At 41.5% G+C, this 19,940-nt stretch overlaps 2 protein-coding genes across 2 annotated transcripts in view; both read left to right on the top strand.

Annotated features, from left to right (window-relative positions):
* Window positions 1-12,605, top strand: part of map3k22 (mitogen-activated protein kinase kinase kinase 22) — a 40,923-nt gene extending 28,318 nt beyond the window's left edge. The window contains exons 11-18 of the mRNA XM_034146949.1: window positions 751-812; window positions 2,373-2,444; window positions 4,160-4,324; window positions 5,232-5,380; window positions 6,921-7,052; window positions 8,185-8,314; window positions 9,331-9,508; window positions 10,146-12,605. Of these exons, the coding sequence (XP_034002840.1) occupies window positions 751-812; window positions 2,373-2,444; window positions 4,160-4,324; window positions 5,232-5,380; window positions 6,921-7,052; window positions 8,185-8,314; window positions 9,331-9,508; window positions 10,146-10,374 (1,117 nt within the window). The 3' untranslated portion in view covers window positions 10,375-12,605. The remainder of the gene's footprint in view (window positions 1-750; window positions 813-2,372; window positions 2,445-4,159; window positions 4,325-5,231; window positions 5,381-6,920; window positions 7,053-8,184; window positions 8,315-9,330; window positions 9,509-10,145) is intronic.
* An 838-nt stretch (window positions 12,606-13,443) lies between these two features.
* On the top strand, window positions 13,444-19,438 carry cry-dash (cryptochrome DASH). The gene is made up of 14 exons (XM_034146060.1): window positions 13,444-13,606; window positions 14,285-14,457; window positions 14,870-14,963; window positions 15,039-15,169; window positions 15,501-15,649; window positions 16,382-16,470; window positions 16,554-16,627; window positions 16,714-16,803; window positions 16,894-16,973; window positions 17,051-17,110; window positions 17,198-17,355; window positions 17,631-17,750; window positions 18,120-18,296; window positions 18,981-19,438. The coding sequence occupies exons 1-14, from the start codon at window positions 13,544-13,546 to the stop codon at window positions 19,086-19,088; spliced, it is 1,566 nt and encodes a 521-aa protein (XP_034001951.1). The 5' UTR covers window positions 13,444-13,543; the 3' UTR covers window positions 19,089-19,438.
* The last annotated feature ends 502 nt before the right edge of the window (window positions 19,439-19,940 follow it).

Raw genomic sequence — 19,940 nt, 5'->3', positions numbered from 1 at the left:
TTAAACACACAGATATTTGTAAACAGTGTGAGAGGCCAGCAGGAAGGAATCAGGTCACTTTGCTTTTGCCACAGACACTCTTATCTGGACGCCTGGATTCCTCCGTTATCAAGAAATGGATAAAAATGGGAGACTGAGTGGGGTGCAAGAACATGACGAATCACATGGGGGGGGGGGGGGGGGGGGAGAATGAATAGAGCCATGAAAGAATGAGAGTGAGAGGGGGGGGGGGGGGAATCAAAAAAGAAAAGTGAGTAAGAGTGAGGTTCAGAGAGCGGAAACGGCGCTACCTGCACGAGGCTTATCTGGGCTCCAGGCTGCAGAACAATGGCAGGAAACGAGTGCATGGAACTTTTCCCTGCCGAGCGGGCATGCGTGCCCCTTATCCAGGGTCTCGTGGCCCCGCGACGCCCTGCGGTCAACAGAGACGTCACTCTCTGTCGGGTCGGGGGGGGGGCAGAGGAGGGGGCGGGACGTACAACACATTAACTGCATGATGGAAGTTAGTTTCACTGCCACTTTTTAGCAATTTAGCACCACAGATTTCTCAAAATCCAGGTTTATTTAGTGTCTCTACTGGGACATGTCTCCATGCTTTAATGTTCAAAAAGCTCTTTGCATACAATTTACATGCAGAAAAACCTATTTTACACACTAGAGGAAAGGAAAAACCCTAAAAACGTGTAACTTTTCACTGAATTTTGTAACAGTTTGAAGTCATTTTTAACTTCTCCCCTCTTGTCTTTCCAGTCCTCCTTTCTCGCAGAGCAACCGGGACAACAATTACCTGAACCTCAACTACGAATACAAAGGTAAGAGAGAGAAGAAATCTGCAGCTTGTTCATCATTAGACTGTTTCTTTATGTGGAGCCACGCGATCGCTTTCACAATAAAAGCTCATGTTCGTGCTGCTCATGATAGTCTGATAAACAATTCCCCCCCCAGTGGCGTCCTGAGATTACTAATGAGGCAGGGGGTGATGTTACTTGATGTTTTTATCAGGTAGTAAATGCTCCAAATGAAGAATGGGTTATTGTGGAGGTGTTTTAATACCTCGGTAGTATTTCTTGTGTCTCACGAGGTGATGAAGCAGTGTGATAGCATCATAACTCTTCCTGCTCCATCTTCAACAGTCTCCTCTGTGTACCCTTTGTCCACCTCATTTGTCTCCCGTCTCGCCCGCTTTTTTTTTTTCTTCAAAACTCCTAATAGACATTGCTGCTTCCCTCTCTTTTTCATGATCACTTCCCTTCCTTGTCCCTTGGCTCCCTGTGAGTCCCTCTCCTTCAGAACGCAGATCAAATGGCTCAGGATGACAGATAACGCCGCACTAATCCTCACCAACAGACGCGCTGCAGCCGCTCTCTCAATCTGGTCATTTCTCTCCTCCCCCGCGCTGTGAATTAGGGAGTGCTACACTTGTGTACACAGACTTTTGCAGCACTTTTTTTGCAGACTCACTTGGGGCACGCACACACACACACACACACACACACGCACGCACGCACGCACGCACGTACGTACGCACACACACACACACACACACTCCCAGATGTGGAACTGTGTGGCCCTTCCTGCTGAGGGCTTCAGTATTTGTTTACCATTCCCTGTGAGTAGATTTTTCCTCTCCATCCCGCGCTGCCAAACACAAAAAATAACTCCCGTCTCCCTGGGATACGGCCACGAAAACAGCGCGAGGGGAGGCAGTCATCTGACAGAACAGCTGCTTTCAATTGCATCGCTCTCCCCTCTCTGTGTGTGTGTGTGTGTGTGTGTGTGTGTGTGTGTGTGTGTGTGTGTGTGTGTGTGTGTGTGTGTGTGTGTGTGTGTGTGTGTGTGTGTGTGTGTGTGTGTGTGTGTGTGTGTGTGTGTGTGTGTGTGTGTGTGTGTGTGTGTGTGTGTGTGTGTGTGTGTGTGTGTGTGTCGGCGCTCGCCTGCGTCAGCACTGCTCCCCACCTGCCTTTACTTACTGCTCCACTGGGTTCAGAGCTAACGCTAAGCTAGCACACATGAGCTGTTTTTCTCTTGGCTGCAGCGAGGCGATACACAGCTCTGCTCGGTGTGTGTGTGTCTGTGTGTGTGTGTGTGTGTGTGTGTGTGTGTGTGTGTGTGTGTGTGTGTGTGAGGCTCCCTTCCATAACGCTGCTCCTCAACTTTGATTTGACATGCAAGGATGAGCAAAAGTCAGTGTGATGTGATCAGCTGACATGTGACACTCTTTTAGGCAGCAATATGTTTGTTTTTAAGAAGCTCTATGAAATTAAATCTGCTTCATTGAACGTGAAACTGTTCATTTAGAAGTACTGTAACTATTAAATGAGATTTCAGTTGTTGTTGAGGCTTTATTAACTTCATTATTGCTCCCTCTTCAGGTCGCCACGGGAAAGGAGGGACTTTCCCTCGGCAGTTCCAGTTGCCCAATCGCAGCAAGGATTATGGAGACCGTAAGAAACCTGCTTAACAACAACACTATTGTTGCACAGATTGAACAGACACCACTCTGTCTTTCATTTATTTATTTATTCAAAAGTTTGATTAAAAGTACCATCATAAGTCATAATGGAAACATGTGAAATGCAGTATTGGAAGAAGTACTTTACTTGAGTAAAAGTACAAATACTATGGTTTTAACCCTCCTGTTGTCTTCGGGTCAAATCTGACCGATTTACTACTTTCATCAATCATAACTTTTTTGTTTTACATTCGATTGCATTAAGGCTTCATGATATCCTTCACAGTAGACATTTGAACATATACAATTACTGATCAACACTTTCATTGAATTTTGGATGATTTAGTCAACTTTGTAACACCCATGGTGTTCCCGGTCAATTTGACACATTTCCCGCTCTTATGTGCCCATCCCCCCACATGGATCACACCTGGCACACGCAATACATGTTCAGTGTCTATTCTTTGTATATGTACTGCAGTTGTTCATGTATACCAGTAGTCTGATACAATATTCACAGTTTGAAAGGGTGTTAAATGACATTTGGTGATGATTAATGGTTTTTGTGTTAATGTAATAGCAGTTAAAACAGGACCGGTTTGATTTGATTAGTAAGGGGGGGGGGGTGGAAACACAACAGGAGGGTTAAACACTCCATTACAAGTCAAATTCCTGATTTCAAAATTCTACTTCAATAAAAGCACATAGTTATTAAATTATCAAAATATACAGAAAGTAAAAAGTACTCATTCTGCACAATTCCTGATTTAATATGCAGTATTATCAGCTAAATATACTTCAAGCACCAAAAGTAAAAGAACTGGTTATACAGAATGGATCTGGATATGTAGTGGAGTAGATGTATAAAGTAGCATTTCATGGAAATACTTAAGTTAAGTACAAATATGTGAGCAAAGTACTTGAGTACAATACTTGAGTAAATGTACTTTCCAGCACTGGTGAAATGGGACACCCCAATAAGCTTGAGAATACTGGCCAAGACATTAAACATTAAGTGTTAACATTACATATTATTAATATATCTAGAATTGGAGAGGGTTTATGTATAATACAGAAACATACAAAGGAAATACATGTGCTAAAAACCCTAAAACTACTAAAGCCCAAATCAGTCTACACATTGGTATAATAGGTCAAAAACACATTATAAGGGAAACTAACGGTATATATAAATACATAACGGAGTACACTTGTACAGAAGTCCACAGCAGGACAAAACACACATTTTTGGCGGTGCCTCCTCCTCACACCTTTTTCATCACATCCAGATCAAATATCTCCAAATATGTGCCTCTTCCCTCCTGCTCTGTGGTTAGATTTGGTACATGAAGTGCTGGCTTGCTGTTCCAGGCAGCTGCTTGTAATTGCTTACTCAGAGGCTAACCTTGGCTAGCAGTGATTTACGTTTCCCTGTGGTGAACCCGAACTTGTATAAAAACACAGCGCCCTGCTTCCTGTCTGAGAGGAAGTGGGACGGAGCGGCGAGAGGAACTCTGCTCCTTCTCGGCCAAGAGCTCGCTTTATGCACAGTAACATCTGTAGTGTAACTGTAAGACAACATCAAATCATTCACAGAGCAAACACAACATGAATCAGAATCGCTTTTTTCTTTGCAATGTGCAACATGTGATATGATGTGCATTAATGTGTGTGAAGTCATTAATGTGTCTAAATGTGTGTTTTCAGGACGCAGGACACTTCCTCGCAGCTTCATGCCGCAGGAGAACCTGTTCCAGCTGGTTCCTTCCAGCCGGACGCGCAGTTACAACGGGGAAAACACGATGCAGTACGGCGACCTGCGCTCTCTGGGACGCACCGCCGAGAAGAGCTGCCAGCGGGGGTCTGCCAAGTGTAAGTAGATCCCTGAAAACTTGAAATGAAGTCTCAGGAAGCAGTGAAGAAACACCAAAACACGTAGACAGACTCATATGAAGTTCATCTGTCTTGTTCATCTGGTTCCTGTGGATAATAAGACAAACCAGTTTAGACTTGTTTTCTTCTGCAGGTCAAGAGTAGGGCTGCAGGAGAATCCACTTAGGGGTTTAAACTTGTATACCCAGTCCATTGTTAAAGGCGTCCTGGGTGCACAACAAAATATAGAAACTCACATAATGGATTTCGCAGGCAATTTACATTCACACAAACCTATATAAAACCCCCCAAAACCCCCAAAGGCCTCTTTAAATTGATGATATATAAAAAAGAATGACAAGAATTTGTGTAACATCATGACAGATTAAGCTCTTCCAGTAATATGGCTGATAAGAAGACATGTTTAAATTCCTCACAGTGATAGGGAGTATAACTAATGTTAAGTAACACAGTATCTGACAGCAGTGAGAATTCCCCTCTCATCGTCAACCCACTCGCTCTCTGATCCCATCTGTCTTCAGTCAGTCCTCGCTCTGCGCTGCCCAGAAATTGTCTTTGTCACGAGACAGAAGCCCAGGCGTCTGCGTCTGCTCGCCCACACGAGACCAAACCGTCTAAACCACCGCAGAAAGGCCTGTTAATACCCAAAGTCTCAGAGAGTGTGAGGAGGAGGAGATGCTCTCTTTGTGGTTATTTATCAGGGTTTTCCCCATCTGGGAGGGTCTGCAGTGGGGATTATTTAACAGGGTTTCTGGTGGGAGAGCGACAGTGGATTTTGACGCATGCTTCAGTGTTTTTTTTTCAGTGTATCAGTGTCTGCCTCCAGGGGCTTAGCAAGTCCAATGATTTACTGGTTTTCATCATGCGGTGTGTCTGGTTTCTGCAGCGCCGCGGGCTCCAGTCAACTGGCGTCAGGGAAAGCTTCTGGGGAGGGGGGCGTTCGGTGAGGTTTACCTCTGCTACGACGCTGACACCGGGCGCGAGCTGGCCGCCAAGCAGGTGCCCTTTGACTCCGACTGTCAGGAAACCAGCAAGGTAAACGAGACCGTCCTCACACTCTGCATGTTTTAAAGGACACCTATTATGCAAAATCCACTTCTTCATGTCTCTTCTTCATCAACATGTGTCCCCTCTTCTTCATGTCTCTTCTACATCAACATGTGTCCCCTCTTCTTCATGTCTCTTCTACATCAACATGTGTCCCCTCTTCTTCATGTCTCTTCTACATCAACATGTGTCCCCTCTTCTTCATGTCTCTTCTACATCAACATGTGTCCCCTCTTCTTCATGTCTCTTCTACATCAACATGTGTCCCCTCTTCTTCATGTCTCTTCTACATCAACATGTGTCCCCTCTTCTTCATGTCTCTTCTACATCAACATGTGTCCCCTCTTCTTCATGTCTCTTCTTCATCAACATGTGTCCCCTCTTCTTCATGTCTCTTCTACATCAACATGTGTCCCCTCTTCTTCATGTCTCTTCTACATCAACATGTGTCCCCTCTTCTTCATGTCCCTTCTACATCAACATGTGTCCCCTCTTCTTCATGTCTCTTCTTCATCAACATGTGTCCCCTCTTCTTCATGTCTCTTCTACATCAACATGTGTCCCCTCTTCTTCATGTCTCTTCTACATCAACATGTGTCCCCCTCTTCTTCATGTCTCTTCTACATCAACATGTGTCCCCTCTTCTTCATGTCTCTTCTTCATCAACATGTGTCCCCTCTTCTTCATGTCTCTTCTTCATCAACATGTGTCCCCTCTTCTTCATGTCTCTTCTACATCAACATGTGTCCCCTCTTCTTCATGTCTCTTCTACATCAACATGTGTCCCCTCTTCTTCATGTCTCTTCTACATCAACATGTGTCCCCTCTTCTTCATGTCTCTTCTACATCACCATGTGTCCCCTCTTCTTCATGTCTCTTCTACATCAACATGTGTCCCCTCTTCTTCATGTCTCTTCTACATCAACATGTGTCCCCTCTTCTTCATGTCTCTTCTACATCAACATGTGTCCCCTCTTCTTCATGTCTCTTCTTCATCAACATGTGTCCCCTCTTCTTCATGTCTCTTCTACATCAACATGTGTCCCCTCTGTGGAAAGAGACTCTGAAAGTTTCAGAAACAAAGATTCTCTCTCTTTTTGTCCTGATCCATTTTTATAAAAACCTGTCTGAAAATGAGCTGATCAGATTTTGGACACTTTATGATGTCATAACGATTTTTTTGGCTTGTGCAACCATTAGCCAATCACCAACAAAGGTAACCCCCCCCCCCACCTTATCACCTGAATCTCCTCCTAGAGCACCATTGAGTTCTTTGTAACCAAATCTCTCTCAGAGGGGCGTGGGGAGGGGCTCCTTATTTTCATCTCAAGTAACAGACAGAGAATCAGCACTTTTGAAACAGGGCTGAAACAGAGGGGATTATGGGATGCTGCAATGAGCTGTTTGGTGTTTCGAGCCAATCAGAGACATGTTCTGGATATATCTGAGACCTATAATATATTGATGAAAAACAGTATAATAGGAGACCTTTAAAAGTGCCTTTCCTAATTGAATGTCCTCTCTGCAGGAGGTGAACGCTCTGGAGTGTGAGATCCAGCTGCTGAAGAACCTGCATCACGACCGCATCGTTCAGTACTACGGTTGTCTTCGGGACCTCGAGCAGAAGAAACTCACCATCTTTGTGGAGTTCATGCCCGGGGTGCGTATTCTGCGTTTCATTTGAATACAGCTTTTATAGGTCCCCAACAGCCAGGCAATGAAGTATGATTTAGACACGGTCACAAGGAATCGTCATATTGTGGCAGCAGAGATAGGCACAAACAAACATCCAATCGAACCCCATAATAGCCACATCTGCTTCAAACCAATTTTTGAAATGTCACCAGCTGTCAGTAAACATGTCCTGTGAGGTTGATGTCAGCACCACAGCGCACTTTATGAGATCATTTTCTGTCTAAATGAGCGCCTTAATGAGCTGCTGTCGCCCCAGAGCCTGGTTTTAATATTTCCTGGGCGATTTTCTAGTTTCTTTTTTCCCTGAGTGGCGTTGAGCGTCTTAGTCACACATTGTCTGGAAACTGGAAATGTTTATGTTAGTTTTTCTGGCAGTGGGAAAGAGGGAAGGTGACAAAGCCAAGTGTTTGTGTGACTGCGGCTCTGCACGGCTGACCGATAAGACTTTAATCGCCCAGAGGGAGTAATGTTGTCCCTCTGAGAGCTCTGGAGGGGTCCAGTTTTTAGTTTTCTCTGCGTGAGTCCGTAACTGCGTCACAGGTGTCACTGGATCAGGTCCTGCCATTTCCTCACGAGGAACTGAGACAGGAAATGAAAGGAAATGCAGGACATGGAAAGGTGTTTGGACTCAAGCAGATTTCTCTCGGCACATTGTGTGTTTATATACTTTAAAAACTGGCTTGCACAATAAAACCAAAATGAATCCGCTCCAGCTGGAACTGTTTTTGCAAGTATCAAACACATCCTTCTATACTTTCATACCCCACAGCTGTAAGAATCATTTAAGTGAACACTGAAGCCAACATTAAGGTCATAAATCCAGAGAATGCAATTCCTGAAGAAATTGCGGTGTGTGTGCTGAAAAGCTGAAAAGCTGAAAATGCTGGCTTAGATTTTGAAGAATGATAGTTCATATTTCTAGAATAATTAAAGTTATGAATGTCCGGAGTAATAGCACGCATTGTCCTTATTTAGCAGCCTGTTTTTGATGTTGGAACAGAGTATCTGCGATGTAAAATGTGGGAGAAGAAGGCAATCAAAAAGGGGGAATATTCACAACCAACTTCCTCTAAACCCCACTCTTTCTGTCTCCGCAGGGCTCGATAAAGGACCAGCTGAAAGCCTACGGGGCTCTGACGGAGAAGGTGACCCGCAGATACACCAGGCAGATCCTCCAAGGAGTGTCCTACCTGCACAGCAACATGATCGTACACAGAGACATCAAAGGTAACACCGACTGCTCGCTACTGAAGGTCAGGGTCGGTTAAATTGGATTAGAAAAACCAGGGGACATCCTCACTTGAGGTGACTTCATGGCTTATTTTGCAGACAGGAAAAAGCTCCATTCATTCATTTTCACATATCCTTCATTTGGTTATTCACCGGCTCTGGAAAGTATGTGCTATTTTGATCTCCCCTTTGAGATATATTAGGCTTCGTGCTGGTGAAAATCGGCCAGTCTAAAAATGTACAACACCGGATGGAAAGGCTGTAGTTTGGCCAAGAAGAGGGAAACATACAGTAACCGTCTACTGGGGGAAAAAGATAGCATGTCTCACAGGACACAGGCCAGCATACAGTATGTGGGTGGGATTTTCCACTTAAAATGCATGTGTAATATACGGTGTGTGCTCATCTAACGCACAAGAGCTCCACTGTGCATTAAAGGGGCTGTCAGCACAATCAAATAGAGCTTGGCATCGCAGTCCATGAAATGAATGTGGATGTAATGTTCCAAGGAGCCTTAAAGGTGATTTATAGGAGAGTCTCACATTGTCACAAGGCAGTGGAAACAGGTTCAAGAAGTTAAGGTCACATATTGAGTCTCTCAGAGGGTGTGGAGAGTGAGTGGCGTTCATTAGTCACTGATCAAACAGAGCCTGAAGGAAACGGGGTAGACATGGAGGAACATTTGTGAAGCAGGAGGGTTTTGGGTTCGATCCACATGGAGCAGACTGTTGATTTTTAGTAAAAAAACATTCCTCTCATGTGAGAAAAGTGTTTGTAAAGTCGAGTCAAAGTGCTAATTATGTGCATCTGCAAGCGTTCAAACAGCGCCGACGTGTCAGGCCATCGGAAAAGTTTACCTTTACGTGGTTTTTTTCGTTGAAGTGCTGGCACATGCACTCTGTAACCGCACTGTAACTTCATTATTTGAACCGTCAGAGAAACCCTTAAAGGTTATTGACGGCCCCCCCGAGACCCCTGAATAACGCTGAGCTCATTTTGTTTGGTTCCTCCAGGTGCTAACATCCTGAGAGACTCGACAGGGAACGTGAAGCTGGGAGACTTCGGAGCCAGCAAACGTATCCAGACCATCTGCATGTCAGGCACAGGGATCAAGTCCGTCACCGGCACCCCCTACTGGATGAGCCCCGAAGTCATCAATGGGGAGGGATATGGCCGGAAAGCTGATGTGTGGTAAGGAATGAACATCAGATGAGACTGTTTATGTACTTATTGGGATACAAATAGTCATTTTTTGGGGTGAAATATGACTTTAAATGACATATAAGTCGCATAAGTAGCTCAGTCTGTAGGGACTTGGCTTGGGAGTCCTGATTGGACCATAACTGTTGATTAACTAATGCCTGATTGAAAGTTGTAGATGTTAGACAGATATTTTTTATTTAGTTATACTATTCACAGATCTTATTTGTATTTGTGAAATATGTTTCCAGATCTTTTTTTGTGAGTTTACAATTTTGCATTCGTGGAAGGTGCTTCAGATTTAAAGATGACATATTTACACACGGATTATTGATCTGTTTACACAAATAATATTGAGACAAATCTACCTCCATACCTTGGAAGTAAATGCATTTGAAAATATTAAAAAAATACGTCTTATTCTTAACCTCATTTTAATTCATTTCTTATTTTATAGTTACTTATTTTTATCTTTGATTTTATCCTTAATTGTATTAATCTATGTGAATCTGTGCTGTCCTGTATTTCATTCTCACCCTGTTGCCGTTAGACTACTGAATTTCCCCACGGAGATTATTAAAGGTCCATCTTATCTTATCTTATCTTATCTTATGTCCTCTGTCCTCAGGAGTGTTGCCTGCACCGTGGTGGAGATGTTGACTCAGAAACCTCCGTGGGCCGAGTACGAGGCCATGGCGGCAATTTTTAAAATCGCCACGCAGCCTACGAAGCCCATCCTTCCCGACTCGGTGTCGGACGCTGCGCGGGACTTCCTGAGGCAGGTGTTCGTGGAGGAGAAGTGGCGGCCGACTGCGGACGTTCTGCTCAGCCACCCGTTCGTTCAGGGCTGTTTCTGAGGACCCTCACCCCTTCTCTCCCCTCCTCTCCTCTCCGGGCCTCCCCCTCCAACTTCCTGCCCGGAAATCTATCACCAGTGTCTGCCTTGCCAGGAACGCTGCATCCCTCAGCAACTACACTGAAAAAACTGAAACGTTGACTTTAATTAAATGTGTTATGTCAACAGATTTCACATAACTGTAGTAGGTTAGTTGAAAGCAATAGTATTACGTTTAAATATAAAATATCAAGTTCAACATAATAATAGATAGATAGATAGATAGACACTTTATTGAAGTAGTAGAAACTTATATACATAGAATAGTATATAAATGACAGATGTAGGTAGCTGTTGTGCAAATGGTTGTAGAGTGGGAGAAACTGAAACTACAGAGCAGAAATTATTATTTGTATTATTGCTTTCAACTAACCTAATACAATTATGTGTAATCTGTTGACAAAATACATTTATTTAGAGTAAGCATTTCAGTTTTTTCAGTGTGGATGAAGCCTGATTCGTCACCAAGAGGCCAGGTCGATGTCGAGTGTTGCCCCAAGAGTGGAACAACGAGAAAGCACTTAGTGGCTTCACAAGCTACTGACTGAAAGAGCAGGAAACGTGACCCAAGAGCAGTGACGCCTCAAGATTTGGGGGATTTTTACTAATTTACTGCCGCAGAACAATGTCCAGGTTCAGCCTGACAGTAATGTCGACCACATCGGATAGTAGTGGAAGTCAGTGGTTCCCAACCGGGGGTACAGGGGGATATGTAGAAAGATTATGGATTGCAATTCATTCCCACACAAAAAACACTTTTATATCAATTTTCATAAGTCTGGTATAAGTGTTTTAATAAAAGACTGATAGTGGGAAGTGAGTTTCAATATCATCTTTTCAGCTAAAATAACTCTAAATGTCAAGGGTGAGTTACAGAAGGGATTTTCATTTCATGAGCAGTTGGGTTGAATTCAATTACAAAGGGTTTAATACAAGAAAAATGTAGGCGACGATCACAGATGAGTGAGGGGGAAAAGGTTGGGAACCCCTGCTGTGAGTTACTCATCAGCTGTGTGTAGAGATGGTAGAATATATTTTATATGACATACAATACAAAGTTTTCTATCGTCACCTGAAAAAATGTAAATGTATTTTTGTCAACGCCTTACAATAAGAGTTTGTAAGTAAGAATGTCTTTTTTTCACGGCACTCAGAAACCCCCCCCCCCCCCCCCCGTTTTTAGAATGGATTGTGCACTTTTGATATCATGCATTGAAACATTTCCAACGTGCAGGATAATCAACGGAGATATTTTTCTATTTGAAGCATTTTTTTTTATATCATTGAGAATTGTTGTGTCAAGAAAAAAAGAACCAAACTTTTTGCATCAGTGTCTAATAAGCAATACCAGCTGTACTGTTGGAGTCATTCCAGCTTCCCGTGCAGTGAGCCTTGAGTCCATTGGAGAAACAGTAGCCAAAGAAAAAGTGTCAGAAACTTTGGGCTATGTTCATGTTCAGTATTAGTCATTATGGATCGATTTCTCACCTCAGAGCCCTATACGCCTTTTCTATGTTACGGCAGCTTGGTGCACAGTAGTCTGCACAGACCAAATCACATTGTATCAGTATGAAAATAAATTCAATTTTTTAGTTCAGTATGAATCCAGTCACCCCATGCCTTTACTTTGATTTAATGACCACTTGACGCGACACCTCACTCTCCAATAATACCGCCAAAAAGGGGTCAAGTTGGAAATCCAGAGCTAAATGCTGTCATCTTTAAAATGGAGGTGTAGTGATACGGTGGCACTTAAGGAATGATCAAATCTTTTTTCGACCCTTGTCAGTGCCTTATCTGAATCTGCTTGTAAACACTTAATGTTCACTGCCAAAGCAGAGAGGTTTTTTTTTTTATAAGTTGAGCAAAAGAGAGCACACACAGGATTTGCTGAACTTCTTTTATATGAAAAAAAGATTATACTGTAAATACATATTGTTCTGCACTTTTGTATGAAATTTCTTTACATTCTATACAAATCTATTTGATGACATAGCTACGTTATACAGTAGGTTGTACTGTGATTTAGACGGGAGTGTCTCTTTGAGAGCTGGCAGTAGGCAGTGAGACGGCTGGAGGCTTTCGATTGGGACAGTACATTTTGTCTTGATGACGAAGCCTTGAAACATGAAATGTATCAAGTCATTGATCTTTTGTACATTTAACTTAATAAATCCAAGGTCTAAGACTATTTCCCTGTGTACTGTTGTTTGGTTTTTTAATCACAATGTTCTTATAATTATCATTCATACATGTATATTTCTTTCTCAGAGCTAATATCTATATTTGCACCACATGTATATGCTATTGTCATATTATAGGCTACTGTACCTAGTTTTTATATGTGTAATATTTAATGTTATCATAGGTTTTTTTTAACTAGTGTTTTGATTTTCCTCCCACAAAAGCTAATTCTTGATCCTTTTGTGTTTCTACTTCGTTTAAATCATAGCTCAAAAGCTGACAAAGTGAGAGAAATATGCTTTAAAAACACTTTTGCAGTCACATTTTCGGGCTTTTTAATTTAGTTTCATAGGGACAACTATCATTAAAATATTTGTAAATGGATTGGTTTGAAATGATACACTCAGTGGCCACATTTACACAATCTAATGCAATCCACTGCCTTTCCATTAATTGTGTTTCTTATTCCCTCCTTTGTGTATGAAAAGTATAAATACAGTTACAAATAATATCAAGCAGAAGCGACAAGCAAAAGTCCTGCATTAAAGTGTGTTGTTTTCATGTTTTCTTCTATGAATTGTACCTTGTAAAATGTCTAAAAAGTGCTCTATAAATAATATGTAACCATTACACTTAACTTGTGCAAAAAGCTGTTTAATATATTTCCACTCATAATCTAGATGTATTAATGTAGGCTATTTGAGTAAAAAAGGGTGCATTATTCGGTTGTGAGAGCAACAATTTAGGGGAAAATGTGTTGGTGTTTTCTTTACTATCCTCTTTTATTCCTGAGCAGCTGTTGAACAACCAGCTTATAAAACCTGGCGTTTTGTAACGACCTGACAGATACGTGTCACACGGAGCCCCGACACACCGGGAGGAGCTGCTCTCTCACACCAAGCACTGCTGGGTCTAATACTACTATTTAGCAACATTAATATACAACTATGTCTACCTCCCGTACAATCATATGTTTACTGAGAAACGACTTGCGTCTGCACGACAACGAGGTGAGTCTGAATCTGTACCGAGTCTTTTATTATGAAATTCGTCATTTAACTTTAAAGAACCTAATGTTGTTTGACTTAAAAGTAACGTGTGAACATGTCTGTTGCCTAAAATCCTTTCTTTAAAGCACATATTAAACATATTATGTAGTAGGCTATGTTTTATGTTAGCAGAAAGCTAATTTTGTTTCGCCAGCAGCAACAACAACGCCACTTCCGGCCTTCCTTCAGAATAAAAGCCTCTTCTTCAAAATAAAAAGACCAGAAGTTTTGAATTAGGAACAAAAGTTGCTTATATTACATGTCTGAATATTCTCCACGAACTTCCTTTTGTATCCGCCTTTAATAAGTCAGTAATTGTATGTCTAGCTATCAATACAAAAACCACAGACGTACTGGAGACTGTACTACATCCGGTGGCATATTTCAAAATAAAAGACCGCCTTCCCAAATATAGAAAAGGAAAAATTATTTTTCTTATTTTTAGTGTCCTTCAAATAAAATATAAGGTAAGGTGTTTTCAAAACTTGCTAGCAGAGTTTAGTTTCCTCTCACAATGAACTTAAAGATGCCATTTTTGTACACACATCAATTGAAATGTGCTTGCTGTAATCATGCAATTATCCCTTTTTCTAATAGAGGATGATATAATAACCTACACTATTTACTCTCTACTTACAGCTTTTCCACTGGGCTCAAAGAAATGCAGATCACATCGTCCCGCTGTACTGCTTCGACCCCAGACATTATGTGGGAACGTATAACTACAACCTGCCAAAGACTGGGCCTTTCCGCCTGCGCTTCCTATTCGACAGCATCAGGGACCTCAGGCACACGTTACTCCACAAGGGCAGGTAACTAAACAGCTGTTTGTTGACAACATACGTGCATATATAATGCCCTATTTAAATTGCTGACTCCCCAGAGTTCAGCTGTGTCCTTGTAATATCAGTAACGACCTATAATCTAATTACAAGACTCATGAATGTAATTATCACGATGTTGTTACACAAATACTCGGTACAGACCTTGTCCTCAGCTTTCTAGGATTCAGCTGGAACAGGATCAGGACACAGCTGAGCTTATAGAGGGTTGTGTTTATGTTAACACGGTGCTGCACACACTGTTCCTGTCATTTCTCAGGTCATCCAGCGGGAAGTTAGTCGATTTCTAATCAGGATGCAGCTTGCCTGGCATGGTGGCTTATATTTCTGTGTGTGTGTGTGTGTGTGTGTGTGTGTGTGTGTGTGTGTTTCTGTGTGACAGCAACCTGGTGGTGAGACGAGGGAAACCAGAGGAGGTAGTCGCGGACCTCATAAAGCAACTGGGCTCCGTCAGTACCGTGGTTTTCCATGAAGAGGTAGTTTTAACTGGTTTCTCTTAATGTAATCTTTATTGCCTCGTGGTGATTTGGACAGTTTTTGTTGTGTTCCAGGTGAGTTCGGAGGAACTGAATGTGGAGAAACGAGTGAAGGATGTCTGTGCACAGATGAAGGTCAAAGTTCACACCTGCTGGGGGTCCACACTGTACCACAGAGACGATCTTCCATTTAACAACATATCCAGGTGAGAGGATATGGCTCTCTCCAGAACAATGTCCTTTTGTTGATCGGGGCAAACTTGGTGAGGCTGCCTGATGTGTAGGTGAGAGGATATGGCTTGCTTCGGTTAAAGCATCCAAGTTGGCATACCGTCCTGTTGTTGATTGTGGCAATTTTATTAGGGATGTAGATTAGGAAATGTGTACAAAAAAAAGTCTCATAAAAAAAAGTGAGATAATCTTTTCTTTCAAGCAGGTTCCTCCAACAATGTAACATGCACATATGTATAAAAGGCATAATCAATGAGCCTAACATGTCTCCTTTAAAAATGTGTTGTCAATATTATAATTTTTTAGGCTGCCTGATGTGTACACTCAGTTCAGGAAGGCGGTGGAGAGCCAGAGCCAAGTGAGACCCCTGATCCCAACACCTGAGCAGCTGAAGCCCCTTCCCCAGGGGCTGGAGGAAGGAGGCATCCCCACAGCAGAAGACCTGGAACAAACAGGTAACAGCTCCTAAAAGTATATGGATTCATTCATAATGAAAAGATACGACTTTATTTATCCCAAAGGAAATTGTTGTGCCAGAGTTAAAAAAATACAATAAACACAGCAGCATGATAGAAAAACTGTACACCAACAGGGCAGTAAAAAGAGCAATTAAATATCTACAGGACACAGACGGTCACTTAATTAATGTAAATATTAACAGTATTTAGTAGTGCAAAAAAACGTAGTGGCAGATACGTAAATGCACGTTATCATAGCACATTATTAATAATAATAATATTGCACATGTTATATAGCAGCGAGTGTTTTGTAATGATGGTAATGATATTTATATTGCACATAGTGTTCCATACTACATGAATCAAACAGAAAATCATGCACTTTGTGTCTTACATGTCTACGAGTATCACTAAGTCACATTCTTTTGCTTTTATTAGATGGATGTTTATGGTAATGTCTGTGCATGCTGCTGGCAATAATGGAATAAATATTGCTCATTTCATGCAGCCCCATTAAGTAAATCCACACGCTGCTACTTACAGAATTCAAAAGGCAGACCGCTGAGCGTAGACCTCCTCAGTAACTGCTAGCAGCAGCAGAGTGGCTCAATTTTCATGTATATGATTAAGCTTTTTACGATTCTGCTGGTCTTAATGCACCAGGGGGAGAGTTTAACGTGTTGAATATCAGTGGGATGCTAAAATGCTTCCCTTGTTTTATTCTTCCAGAGCCTGTGACTGATCCCCGATCAGCCTTCCCCTGCACTGGAGGAGAAAGTCAAGCTTTGGCCAGACTTAAACACTATTTCTGGGACACTGTGAGTACATCTTCTGTAACAACCAGACATATTAATGTAGTTTCTACTATGCACTGTAGCTGTAATAAATATATGGTTTGCAGAACGCAGTTGCAACCTACAAGGAGACTCGTAACGGCCTGATAGGTGTGGATTATTCCACTAAATTTTCATCATGGTGAGTGTTTTTGTATCATGTTTTTTCTGACTAATGTTCCATTCCTATAAATATATCACTGACGGTGCATCTCTGGCATTCTGCAGGCTGGCGTTGGGTTGCATTTCACCCAGGTACATCTATCATCAGATCCAGCAGTATGAGAAGGAGCGGACAGCCAATCAGAGCACATACTGGTGAGCACACACTCAGATAAGTTGTAATAAAATCCATTCCATCAGAGGGTGCAACATGGTTACAAATGTGTCCTCGCTGCTGTCTTTCAGGGTCATTTTTGAACTTTTGTGGAGGGATTACTTCAAGTTAGTTGGCGTCAAGTACGGGAACAGACTGTTTCAGATCAAAGGTAAAATGCTCAAGGTAATTTCTTTTTACATTTATACAGTATGAATGGATATTGAACTCATGATAATTGTATTCCAGGCCTTCAAGAAAAATCTGTTCCATGGAAAAAGGACATGAAGCTTTTCGATGCATGGAAAGGTTTGTGGCATTTTTCCCTCACTATTTAAGAGATGCATTCAAAATGTATGTATCAGTAAGTGAAATATATGTAATTTGTTCTTACAGAGGGACGCACAGGAGTTCCCTTTGTGGATGCGAACATGAGAGAGTTGGCCATGACGGGCTTCATGTCCAACAGGGGGCGGCAGAATGTTGCCAGCTTCCTCACAAAGGACCTGTGTCTGGACTGGAGGATGGGAGCGGAGTGGTTTGAATACCTGCTGGTAAGTGGCTTTTAAATCAGTATAGAGAAGTCAAACTGTATTTTTAGGATATCAATTATAGGGTGATACTCTGCACTATTTCTATTATATTTAATTGTATTGACTTGCACTATTATCTGTTTTATTGTGTTGCACTGTTGGAGGAGCCTGTGACCTCATCTTTTCGTTGTCATAACTACACTGTAGCTATGTACACATGACAATGTAATGTAATAATGTACTGTAAAAGCCTTGAATCTTGAATCTTGAGGTGTTTTTTAAATGTCCCTCCACAGATTGACCATGATGTCTGCAGTAACTATGGTAACTGGCTCTACAGCGCGGGCATCGGAAACGACCCCCGAGAGAACAGGAAGTTCAACATGATCAAGCAGGGCCTGGACTACGACAACAATGTGTGTTTGAGAAGATCAAAGTCAACTTTATAGTCAATCTTTAAGTTTGCTCGACAGACGGAGAGATCGAAATACCGTTTCCCACAATACCGAATACAAAAAGAAATATATTTAAAAATATGCATGCAAATATATCAAAAGACACATTTATACATATGCACACATTAAGACCTAAATAAAAGCACAACAATCAATATATACAAAATAACAGTCACTTCAATATCTTTGAGAATGTACATTAGTGTAAGACTGTCCGTAGCAGCGTAAAAAATGCATGAATTGTTGGTTTAGTTTTCCATTGACATAACTAAGTGAGGAAAGTTGCAGTGTTTTCAGCCACTGATGGAGTGTTTTTTACCCATGATTTAGGGTGACTATGTGCGGCAGTGGGTTCCTGAGCTGCAGGGCATCATGGGAAGCGACGTGCACACACCCTGGACCCTCAGCACCGCCTCTTTGTCACACGCTGACGTCTCCCTCGGAGAGACCTACCCCACCCCCATCGTCATGGCGCCTGAGTGGAGCCGACATGCTAACAAGAAACCGGTGGGTTTTTGAGAAAAAGGGAAGTGGATAGTGAGAGGAGGAGGAGGAGCTGCTGCTGCAAAGCTTTTTATAACTGATGGAGGGAAAACAAAAGTGTGAGAAAGTACATTTACACTGGTACTTGTTTGTCTTTGTCAGAGGGATATATTGCATTTTTACTTTGACTACACTGCATTTATTTCTATATCTAGCGTCCTTTAAAACGGCAAAATCAACTCAAAATCCATCAGACCACAGGGAGGAAGAATATGGCCACTTTCTGGTTCTAACTGTCATTTTAGAAACTGAAAATATCAGATATGTATTCAGCATCCCTTAAATTACCCCCAAAATCACGCCAATATTTCCCAAATAATATCAAGCCATTTTTTAACTATAGTCTATTTACTGTAGGCTATAATGCTAATTGATGCTAGTTAACGTAACTTATGTTAATGTGCAAATTGTCCAACATATAGAAGCTGTGCTGGGGACCTGTACTATACATTTCTAACATAAAACTTTCTAAAATGTACTTTTACTTTCAATATTTTAGGTACTTTTAGCAGATATTACTTCTTCGTTTTTTAATCGGTAGGATTTCCAATGCATGATTTTCACTCTGATAGAGTTTGAGGAAATGTTGCTTCTTCACTGCCTTCTTTGAAACCATCACTCTACATGTTTTATTCCTATAATTTGCAGAGTGGCGCGGGGTCTTCAGCCAGAGGAAAGAAAGGCCCGTCTCACACTCCCAAACAACACCGTGACAGAGGCATCGATTTCTATTTCTCCAAAAGCAAAAACCTGTGATCCCCTCGCAGTGATCACAGGAGGGAAACTCCAGTGATGCAAACTTGGACTGTTGCTGGAAAAATCTGCGTTCCCTCCTGGGATGTTGCTCGAAAAGTTTTCAGATGAGAGTTTTAGGAAATGCACGTTCCTACTTATGTTTGAGTGCACAGACGTGTCTTATCTACACATATATCGTATCAAGAAGCGCCTTTTATGGCTGTGTGCTTCCTGTTGGACTGCAGTCATAGTGAAAGCAACTCTGTGGTTTTCCTGTAGTCAGTCAGATGATGCTTTTACTGCTATTTCTACATGTGTTTTTTTTTAAGTTGCCCTTTTATGTCTGTTACACAATAAAATTGCAAAATTGAGTTGTTTTTTGTCGTGATTTTGTTGTGTTGACATTGTTGAGTTTTAATAAAAATATTTGTAATGCAATGCTTTATGGGGTTAGTTGTTTGTTAGCCGGCACGCAACTAATGGTGCTTTAACATCCATAACACAAGACTTACAGAAAATATGACATTTAATTCAAGTCTTCATACGTTGTGTTTGTAAAAATATAAGTAACTACATCTTTATTGTAGATTTAGTGGAGTAAAACGTACACAATATTGTTCTTTTGAATTATAGTGTAAGAGTATAAAAGTGGCACAGAAGGAAAAAACTCAAGTAAAGTCTGAGTATTTTAAATATTGACTAAGTACAGTACTTGAGTAAATGTAGGGGAAGGCACAATAGGCAACAGAATGAATACAATTAAAGAAATCCATAGGTTAACAACAGATAAACACATCAGTTAAAGTAAGAAATAATTAAGTAATACAAAATATAAGCAATATAAATAAACATTGAATACAAATAATGACTAAT

This window comes from Trematomus bernacchii, unplaced genomic scaffold, assembly GCF_902827165.1.
Source record: "Trematomus bernacchii unplaced genomic scaffold, fTreBer1.1, whole genome shotgun sequence".
In the NCBI taxonomy this organism is placed as follows: domain Eukaryota; kingdom Metazoa; phylum Chordata; class Actinopteri; order Perciformes; family Nototheniidae; genus Trematomus; species Trematomus bernacchii.
The sequence above is the reverse complement of the archived record's forward strand: the minus strand, read 5'-3'. Positions and strand labels throughout refer to the sequence as shown.

What these genes read in the sequence shown, in the direction of transcription:
- cry-dash (XM_034146060.1), top strand. Translation starts at nt 13,544, where the DNA reads ATGTCTACCTCCCGTACAATCATATGTTTACTGAGAAACGACTTGCGT. An exon ending in AACACTATTTCTGGGACACT is followed by an intron (nt 16,471 to 16,553) that starts GTGAGTACATCT and finishes TATGGTTTGCAG; the next exon opens with AACGCAGTTGCAACCTACAA. An exon ending in TCCACTAAATTTTCATCATG is followed by an intron (nt 16,628 to 16,713) that starts GTGAGTGTTTTT and finishes GGCATTCTGCAG; the next exon opens with GCTGGCGTTGGGTTGCATTT.